This window comes from Electrona antarctica (assembly GCF_951216825.1).
Source record: "Electrona antarctica genome assembly, chromosome: 20".
NCBI classification, from domain to species: Eukaryota; Metazoa; Chordata; class Actinopteri; order Myctophiformes; family Myctophidae; genus Electrona; species Electrona antarctica.
Window position 1 is genome coordinate 36,729,571 of NC_136801.1, and position 10,200 is coordinate 36,739,770.

A 10,200-nucleotide genomic window follows, 5' to 3' on the forward strand; every position below is an offset into this window, starting at 1 on the left:
ATGGGAGTCACGTGGTTTCGACGAGACAAGCTTGCACTCTAACATTTAACAGGCTGGATCATCCAGTTTAGGTGGAAATATGGAGTAGGTCTAACTCAGTTTCTCTCAACTTGTTGTTATAACTAATTTAAAATAAGTTAATTGGACTTTCGGTCAAAAAAGATGTCTAACTTGATGTGTTTGATTTGGGTTAATTTAGAAAAAATAAGTTTTGAAAATTAAAAATTAGTAAAAGTAAGTTACTTGAACATTAGAGTCGAACGAGTTGGGTCAACTTGGTAAAAGTACTTTGAGTTTGAACCATTCTTCACGCATGCGCACTCAGCAGGGCGGTACTTCTCTGAAAGCCCGCGCTGCTGTTCACTGAATGCACTTTCAGGAAGAACAACAACAGGTCATGCAACTGTCTCCACTCTCCGCAAATACGTTTTATATTTGGTGAGTAGTCCTACATATTTTATCATTTCTCAAATCGTTTCACTGTGTTGAAATTGTGTGTTTTATCTGCTTCCCTACTGTTTAGAGTTTTATCTGTTTCCCTACTACTGTTTATCGTCTACAACGGGCATGGTGTTGTTGGCTGCTTTACAAAAACACCGCGCAATGCAGTAGTTTTGACTTCGTAAAACAGTAGGTTATTTACCAGACTCACTGAAGGGTATATAAAAGCCCCTTCTACCAGCGTGTGTGTACGGGCAGCAAGTGAAATGATTTCACCCATGTTTGAGTGACTGCGAGACATGACGAAAATGTAGCCTTTTTTCAAGCCTTGTTGTTGTTACGTTCGGTTCGGTGTGTGCTGCTGCAGTTTATAGAGAGACACGTTACGGGCCGTAACGTGTCTCTCTATAATCTGCAGCAGCACACGTGTCTGCTGTAACATTAGCAGTTGTTTGTGTTCATTAAATCGCCACGTTGTTATGTTTATGGGTTAGGGTAACATCCCTTCACTTATAGGCTATTTGCACGTAGCTTTTAGGCTAACGGCTAGCTAAAGCCATAAGGGAAAGTCAGTGACGTCACACAGCCCCACTACCCCTTCCGTGTGACTGTGACGTCACGGTCAAATCCTTAGTTGACTGTTGGCGTCTGTCAAATGTCATCAAATGGTCCGTGGCTATAATTGCCAATAAATAATGGATCTTGAAATGAAATCGGTTGAAAACCACTGACTACTAACTTTGATCACTTGAACTTGAGGTTACTGCATGGGCAAATGTTGTAGACTAGTCGTTTTTGGAGAGGTTTATACTGTAGATTAAAATCAGCCATCGTTGTAAGCTTTGTCACATTCAGCATATATTTAGTGTAGAGGGAAATATAATGGCAGAGGATTTAAAGGGATAGTTTCGAATTTTTTAACTTAAGCTGTATGAAATACTTGCCATTAATATAGTGTATTAATTGATTGCCTGGGTCCCGTGGTGGGAGTTCTGCTCTGGTTTTGGTCAATATTAAGTAGTTCCGGTCATTTTGTGGGGGCCACAGGGGGCCACCAAGGGGCCAGTGAGGCGCTCCAACGTTGAAGCACTGCACTGGGCCCTAGTGGTAAGAGCCTAAGAGGACCACCAAAATGTGGTGGTCAAATGTGGAAGTAGACGTTCTGAGATGGACTCCGGGTGCTTCAAAACGCCACTGAGCAACTTCCACTGACATGAATAGCGGGGGGGGCGGAGCTTCGCGCCAGTTGAGTCTCTATCCTTCTTTATACTCTATGGGGGGCTTGGGGGCCACGCATTAAAAGTAAATGAATCCACAAAACTAACGTAATTTGTATTGTTGACCCATTTCTAAAATATTAGTGCAACTTTCGTTCATTTTTTACCCCTCTATCACATGGAACTATGTTTTTTTGTGTCCATATCACTACGCCCAAAAAATTGTTCCATGTGATAGAGGGGTCAAAGTTGAACGGAAGTTGCGCTAATATTTTAGAAATAGGTCAACAATACAAATGACGTTAGTTTTGTGGATTAATTTACTTTTACTGCGTGGCCCCCTGTGCTCCCCACAAAATGACCGGAACTACTTAATATTGACCAAAACCAGAGCAGAACTCCCACCACGGGACTCGGGCAATCAACTAATACAGTTGCAACCACTATATTAATGTAAAGTATTTCATACAGCTTAAGTTAAAAAAAATCGGAACTATCCCTTTAACCCATTCTGGGCGGGAACCCTGTTGGTGTTTTAAGCATTATGTTATACTTTAGCTATTCAAAGATAGCAGATCTACAAGCTCATAGCGTGCCACTGAGTGCTGTGCTACGAGCTTGTAGATCTATTTTTGAAAAATTGTGAAAATGTGGCATAAATCTTTGAATATATATTCTTTCAGAGCAAACGTTTTTAAATCAAATCTTTGCTTCTGGGGGGTCCCTGGAACAACATATTTTCAGATGGGGATCGGTGGCCAATTGCATATATTTTTGGGGGCCCTTGACATGAAAAAGTTTGAGAACGAAAGCTTATTCTTCACTTGCACAATGTAGGAGCCAGGCGGGACTAAGGGGGACTTCCTGTTGGGATATCACCCCTGTGTTTGCTTCCTGTCCATCGGGAGTGCATGTAAGTCAGTCATTTTCTACGGACAATTATAGTATTTTCTCGTCACTTGTAATTTTTTTAATTACGTTTAAAAAAAACCTTTATTCATAATGGTTCATTCATTTACCATTCGTTTTTATTGTAATGTTTTATTTAGGGTTTTCTTCTCAAGGGGAAAGTTGTATGCTCCAGTGCCTGTCTGTGCTGCTGCACTATACATACAGGAATACAGTACAGCGGAGTGCAGTACAGTACAGCGGAGTGCAGTACAGTACAGCGGAGTGCAGTACAGTACAGTACAGCACAGTGGAGTACAGCACAGTGGAGTACAGCACAGTGGAGTACAGTACAGTACAGTACAGTACAGTGGAATACAGTACAGTACAGTACAGTGTAATACAGTACAGTACAGCGGAGTACAGTACAGTGGAGTACAGTACAGTACAGTACAGTACAGTACAGTACAGTACAGTACAGTACAGTACAGTACAGTACAGTACAGTGCAGCGGAGTGCAGTACAGTACAGCGGAGTGCAGTACAATACGGTACAGAACAGTACAGTACAGTACAGTACAGTACAGTACAGTGGAATACAGTACGGTACAGTATAGTGGAGTACAGCACAGTACAGTGGAATACAGTACAGTACAGTACAGCGGAGTGCAGTACAGTACAGTGCAGTACAGTACAGTGGAGTACAGCACTGTACTGTACTGTACTGTACTGTGCTGTACTCCACTGTGCTGTACTCCACTGTGCTGTACTCCACTGTACTGTACTGTACTGTACTCCACTGTACTGTACTGTACTCCAGTGTACTGTACCGTACTCCACTGTACTGTGCTGTACTCCACTGTACTGTACCGTACTCCACTGTACTGTGCTGTACTCCACTGTACTGTGCTGTGCTCCACTGTACTGTACTGTACTGTACTGTACTGTATTCCACTGTACTGTATTCCTGTATGTATAGTGCAGCAGCACAGACAGGCACTGGAGCATACAACTTTCCCCTTGAGAAAAAAACCATAAATAAAACATTACAATAAAAACAAATGGTAAATTAATGACGTTTTAAACGTGACGAGAAAATACTATAATTGTCCGTAGAAAATGACTGACTTACATGCACTCCCGATGGACAGGAAGCAAACACAGGGGTGATATCCCAACAGGAAGTCCCCCTTAGTCCCGCCTCCTACATTGTGCAAGTGAAGAATAGTAGACTCTTGTCCCCCTTGTCTGTGACAACAAATTAAGATATCTGATTGTAACATATTTGTAATACATTGCTTGACATGAGCTCAGCTAAAATTCAGAGATTTTGTATATGCAGGATTGTTCAGATATTTGCTACACTGCCCTGTCCTCCATAGGCCAGTCAGTATTATCTTGTCAACATGTGACATTTGGTACCTTCATTTCCAAGATATAATTTATGAATGCACATGGGACACAGAGAGTTGAATGCATGTATATGTTTTCTTATTGTTCGTCTGTTTTTAAATGTGTTTCAGCATTTATTGAGACCGCATTACCGACTCTGTTCATTCCTATTCTCGAGCCCTGTGGTCGCTCTGAGTGCCTGCATATCTTTGTAGACCTGCATTCATGGTTGTTCCAGCCCATGCTATAGTATATGCAATAGGTAGGTAAAGGGCAAACGCAAAATAAGTTAAAGAACAATTATAAGGTTAACATCGACCTGTGTTTTTCATCTCTAAACCTATACTAACAATCCCTACTCAACAGACCAGTCCATGCTGGATGACATCAAGAAGACCATCAACGATGACATGAAGTGTATTATATCTTGGCTACAGCAGCTAAGTATGTCCATTGTCCACCCCCTGAAATTATACAAGGATAAGAATTTGAAATGTGAAATTCTTTAGAATCGTAATCTCTTTCTCTCTGTCCAGGTTGTGGTTGGGTGAGCAGCGCTGTCGACAGTCTGAAGCACCTCCCCACCGTGTGCACAGATGTCCTCCACCTCAACAACGCCACGTCTCATCCTGTAGGCGATTTATCCAAACACAAGCTCTTCATCAAGCTCATGCGACTACCACAGTACTACATTGTGAGTTACTCATGCATGATTCATGAAATCAATGGCAGTCCTTTATTAAATTACGTAATCACTCCTTTGCATGGGCTTTTCCATTCTTTTACAATCTCTTTCTTCCTTGGTTCAATTATCATCTCTTATTTTCTTGCCTCTCTTCTTCCCACTCATCTCTCCTTACCCATAGGTTGTGGAGATGTTGGATGTGCCTGGTTGTCCTACAGACCTACAGTACAAGTATTCCTTCCTCTCTGTGTCGCAGCTGGATGGCGAGGATGGACAATTGCCATGTGCCCAGCTCCTGCAACTCTTCAAACCCAACGTTGAGCAACTTGTCCAAGACACCATGACAGGGAAAGGGGCCCGCCCCGGAACAAATAGGAAGGTAGATATGTGTAGAAGAGTCTAGGATCAGCTTACTGGTATTATGATTTGTTGTTTGCTTAGTATAAAGTAGCTTCTTTTGATATGTTGTGTATGTTGAGATTACATTTCTCTGTGTTGTGCATTAGATGTCTGGAGACCAGAGGGCTCTGGAGCCAAAGAAGCCCAAGCGATCTGTAGAGATGTGTGCCTTCAACAAAAAACCTAGTGGCCATGTGTGACACCAACATGCTCTTCATTGGCCTCAAAGCAGAGGTACAGGTATGTCCCCATATCTTAGGGGTCTTGCTTATAGGACACGTCATCGGCACATTGCTGGCCTGGCCTGGAATCGAACCTGGGACACCCAGGGCCTCTAGTTGTGCAACACGCCTTTTATCACGTTTTGCTTACCACCATTAGCTTCTGAGGGGTGTTATTACCTCCCTCCCTCCCTTTTTGATAAAGGAATCAAAGACCTTGTTTCCGGCTTTCTCTAACAATCTTCCTCACTTTTGTCTTCACACATCCAGCCATTCTTTTCTGTTCTTGCATCTAATTTCCCCTCCTCACGGTTCACCAGACTAATGTGCATGTCTGTCGGCGTGTGTGTGTGTGTCTAGCTGTCCAACATGGAGATCCCCAACCAAGAAGTCCAGGTGGAGTGAGACGGATGCAGTCACGCTATACGCCTTCTCAAGTTAATACACACACACAAGCACAACCATCAAACTATTTCAAGAAATGTTGCTGAAAATATACTGACCACAAAATCGCTTATCTCTCCCTTTCCCTAGAATCCCTCCCAGTAAAGAGGTAGGAGAGGAAACCCAGAGAGCTCTAGAACGCTCCCTGTTGGACTGCACCTTCTGCCTGCAGGGCAGGAACAACCACACCTGAGTGGCTGAACTGGTGCTGGCCAACGGCACAAGGAGCAAGGTGTATACACACATACAAAGCGATCACCTCAGGTGTGTTGAGTTATGTGGTTTTTGTAGTTTTCTTTTCTTTTCCACCACATTGTCTTAGCCTCTAAATGTGTCATCCCTCATTTCATCCAATCAGCCTCGTGCCCATGCTGGGTCTGACACAGCGCACCAACACAGCCTACAGTGTTTCTCCATCCTACCCCAGTCAACCACACACATCCGCCTGGCCTTCCGCAACACATGTACTGCAGAAGCTGAGGGGTGGTGGCCATTCGAGACAGTGCCTACAACCTCTTCGACAACACAAAGATCATAGAGGGCTTCTACCCGGCCCCGGGACTCAAGGTATTGGCATAGTGACAAGGCAGAGTTACGGAGTGCTGCATCTTATCTAGGATAGACGATGACTCTGCCGAAGCTACCTGGAGATAAATGCCTGTACATACTGGGCCACATGGAGCGAGGCTCATTGGATGTTCCTGTTAAGCCTAGTTTTTCCTAGCCCGTGTTTCCACACAGAAGGCATTGTGTGTTGCAAGCTAAACCTTAAACTTTGTCTTTATCATGTTCTTCATTTTCCTCTACTCTTGTTTATGTTACTTCCATTGCAGACATTCCTCAACATGTTTGTGGACAGCAACCAGGATGCTCGCAGACGTGATGGACACCCTGGTGAACCAATTGCAAGCCCAGCAGCAGCAAATGAAAGGTGGTGCGGGAGGGGTGTACCCACCACTCATGTCGCCACCAACACCTTACCACACCAACGTAGCCATCACCCTCCATAATGCCCACCCAGTCACCAGGTAAAGATACCATGTGGAGCCCAGCTTTTATGTTTTTTTATGGACTGAAGAAGTCTACAGTATGTGTGTGTTTGTATATTAAAATGCATTTAATTTAGGTATTTATTGCTGCCTGAGCTTGTCAACCCACCATCAAAACATTCTGTTTTTCAGTTCACACTCATCGGCCACGCTCTCTTGGTTAAAGGATAAGGCTGGCGTAGGTTTTTTTTCTTGTCAACACAACAGACTAAATAAAATGGAGTTCTATGATTTGCGGGATATATTTGATTTGTTTTGGGAAGATGTTACTTGAAGAAATGTTTCGTAGGCTATGTTGATAAGAAAGAAATTTAGTCTGTCCTAATTATGTGTAGACATGTCAAAGCAAACCATGTTAGAGCATAATAATAATAATGCGTGAGAGTGAGTGCCCTTTTTGATTGACATGAGAATCATCTTGTTTGTGTCATAAACATTGGACACACGCCTCATTGCCTAGCAGGTAGTAAAGGTTCATACATAGTCTGGATTTTCGGTGGTTAGGTGACCACCGAACTACAACACGACGTCACAAGCCGCTGTGAAGAGCAAACCACTGCCCCAGCCCTTCTCTCTGTTTTTACTCACCACCGCTCAACGTTATTTCAGCTCCGGTGGTCACCTCACCACCGGAGTGGTGGTCACCTCACCACCGAAAATCCAGACTATGTATGAGCCTTAAGCATACAGCCAGTCCTGCTCCTTCCATCCTGCACTGTCTCAGTCCCCCAGCCGAAGCTTGCGAGGAACTTGTCAATTTATACCAGCCCTTTGGTGTGCTGTGCATGTGTACAGGGACCATCCATACCTCTGGCTCCCGAGTGGAGCACTGAGGGCACCCTCTCCCTTTGGTCCTACCCCATCCTTTCTCTTTGGGGATAGCCATGGGCCAGAAAAGCTTTGCCAGCCCCCACGGTAAACTGACATGGGGTTAATTCTAATCTGAAACGGCTGGGCAAGGACTGGCTAAACTAGTGATGTTTTGTCTAGTCACTGCTTGGCCTTAGGGCAGTGCCACACAGAAGTTAGCTAGCCAATAGCCAATAGGTCTTATGAAGTGAATCGACAGTGGGCACACTAGTGCATGCATTTGGATTTCTTTGGGTTGGCAGGCAGTAAGTGAAGTCCATGTGGCTGCTGATGACTGACTTTTTTGCCCAGGTGCTCTAGATCCCAGTTCTCCATATGCCATGGTGTCTCCAAGCCAGAGTGGCCAGTGGCCAGGCTCTCCCCAGGTCCCAGGGCCTTCTCCAGGGGCACGTATGCATGGAATGTCCCCTGGAAACCCATCTCCACTCGCCCATCGCTGACCCTCATTCGCACGTACTGTGACCAGTAAGCATTGCTCTCCTTTGTACAGATTATTTTTGTCTGTCCTCAGACACAACTGTGAGATTTACCAGCAGCATCTTGATCGTGTACTTTTACTTTGAAGAGAATGAATCATGAAATCTAACTTAATGTTTGTTTGCCCAGGTTCCCAGGTCATGCCCAGTAGTATGCCTTGCCTCTACCTCAGCGTCCATGGGCTCCTTCTATCCCCACCATCCTCACTGACATGCTCTGGCTCCCCTCAACCATGCCCTGCCTGGTGCCGGGCATGGCAGGGAGCTACCTCTCCTCCACTGGAACGCTTCTGGGCTCTGTCATCATGAGACACCACCTGCAGAGCATTATCCAGAAAGAGGCCAATGTGAGTGTTGCACAGCTCCGCAGGGCTTTTACGTAGAGTGTCTTTCTAGCCTCTTTCCTTCCATTTACAGTAATTCATCCAAAAACTTCCCATTGTTTCTTTGCTAATTCATCCCTCGATTCCCTCCCTCCTGCAGCTGTCCATCGTGAACTCCAACGAACCAGGTGTCATCATGTTCAAGACGGAGGTGCTCAAGTGTCGCGTGGCTCTAAACCCAAAGAACTACCAGACGCTGCAGCTCAAAGTTACACCGGAGAATGCTGGCCCCTGGTCACAGGAGGAACTACAGGTGCTGGAGAAGTTCTTTGAGACCACGGGTAGGTGCATGTTGTGAGCTTGTAGACCAGTACTGTAGATTAAAATCAGTAATCGTTGTAAACTTGTGTCACATTCAGCATAGATTTAGCGTAGAGGGAAATATAATGGCGGAGGATTTAAATGAATGGGGACTTGAATTATTGTCTATTTTATATTCAAGCTATTATTATTGTTGTTTTACATACTTGGCTTAACTTTTGTTCTCAGGTGTCCGGCTCATCTGGGTTCACCGTCCGTCCACCTGTCCCATCCACCCGGCCATCTCACAGATAAGGTCACCTCATCACCTACAGCACCGCCCGCCCACGGCAACACCCACTGAACACCGACAGCAACACCATCCGTAATGCCCACCTCAACGCCAACCTCAACATCAGACACAGACTGCAGCACAGATGACACAGAGAGCCTGTCCACTGCTGAGAGAAGAGAACACTGGCCTTCGTGTGTCGCTTGGTGCCGCGAAGCTAACAGCTATTATAGGTTATGATATAGAAAGACCAGGTACACTTCAATTTGAAAAACATTTTCTGATGCTGATGGATGGGAAAGTACAATGTGCCTTGGAGGAAGCTCAACCTTGCAGACATTTTTCTAAGTAAAAACAGTAGCTTACCCTTACTGACTGTGAAAACTGCTGGCCATCGTTCTACCACGCTCGTTACAGCAGGCTTCTGATTTACTATCTCTCGTCTGGGTAGTGGGAATGTTTGGTCTATACGTTTTGAGATGAGTGGCATTTGGACGGTTCCAAGAATCATGAGAATCATTCTGCCATTTTTTAGGCTTTTTGCATTCTTTGTCAAGTAAAGCAAGCAAATAATTGCTTCACCTCTTTTTGGCAGCTTGATATCCTTGCTTGATGGCGGTAACTCTGGATTGGCTCTACTACTATTACCCCCATTTGCTAGTACTTCCTCCACTACTCCATTTCTTTTTTTTGAGAGGGACAGACAGTAGGCTGACGGGAAAAGGGGGAGAGAGATGGGGGAGTGACATGCAGTAAAGGCCGTCGGGATCGGGAGTCGAACCCGCGGAACACTGCCAGACTCGGGCTACCGGCCAAGGTGCCTGGACCGCTGAGCCACAGCCCAGGCCCACTACTCTATTTCTTCAAAGCTTTGAGCAAAAGTTGCCCATCTTAGTTATGATAGGTTACCAGCCTTGCCATGGTTCGCCATAACCACGCTCAGAAAGGCAATGGTGCTTTTGCCACACTGATGTACTCTTCTGGCTCTGGATATACTTTGAAACTGTATTTTCTCAGCAAGATGCTGTAGTATGTTATGCTTCATATCTCTTGATAAGTACAGAAGTGTTCCATCTCTCACATAAGCACGATTGAAGTAGGTTGAAGTTGACAGATGTTTACTGTTCAAGACAGTATTGTACAGTAAACAATACTGTCTTGTACAGTAAACATACAAATCAAATGTTTACTGTACAAGACCATT

General features: G+C 44.7%; 1 protein-coding gene across 1 annotated transcript; it reads left to right on the plus strand.

The window, feature by feature from the left end:
* The first annotated feature begins 340 nt into the window (after positions 1-340).
* Positions 341-9,972, plus strand: LOC306913194 (mediator of RNA polymerase II transcription subunit 14-like). Its single transcript, XM_079489782.1, has 14 exons — positions 341-438; positions 4,069-4,199; positions 4,304-4,381; positions 4,474-4,631; positions 4,804-5,001; positions 5,129-5,261; positions 5,603-5,679; positions 5,777-5,950; positions 6,045-6,253; positions 6,520-6,714; positions 7,897-8,070; positions 8,212-8,428; positions 8,565-8,745; positions 8,954-9,972. The coding sequence occupies exons 2-6, from the start codon at positions 4,163-4,165 to the stop codon at positions 5,219-5,221; spliced, it is 564 nt and encodes a 187-aa protein (XP_079345908.1). The 5' UTR covers positions 341-438; positions 4,069-4,162; the 3' UTR covers positions 5,222-5,261; positions 5,603-5,679; positions 5,777-5,950; positions 6,045-6,253; positions 6,520-6,714; positions 7,897-8,070; positions 8,212-8,428; positions 8,565-8,745; positions 8,954-9,972.
* The last annotated feature ends 228 nt before the right edge of the window (positions 9,973-10,200 follow it).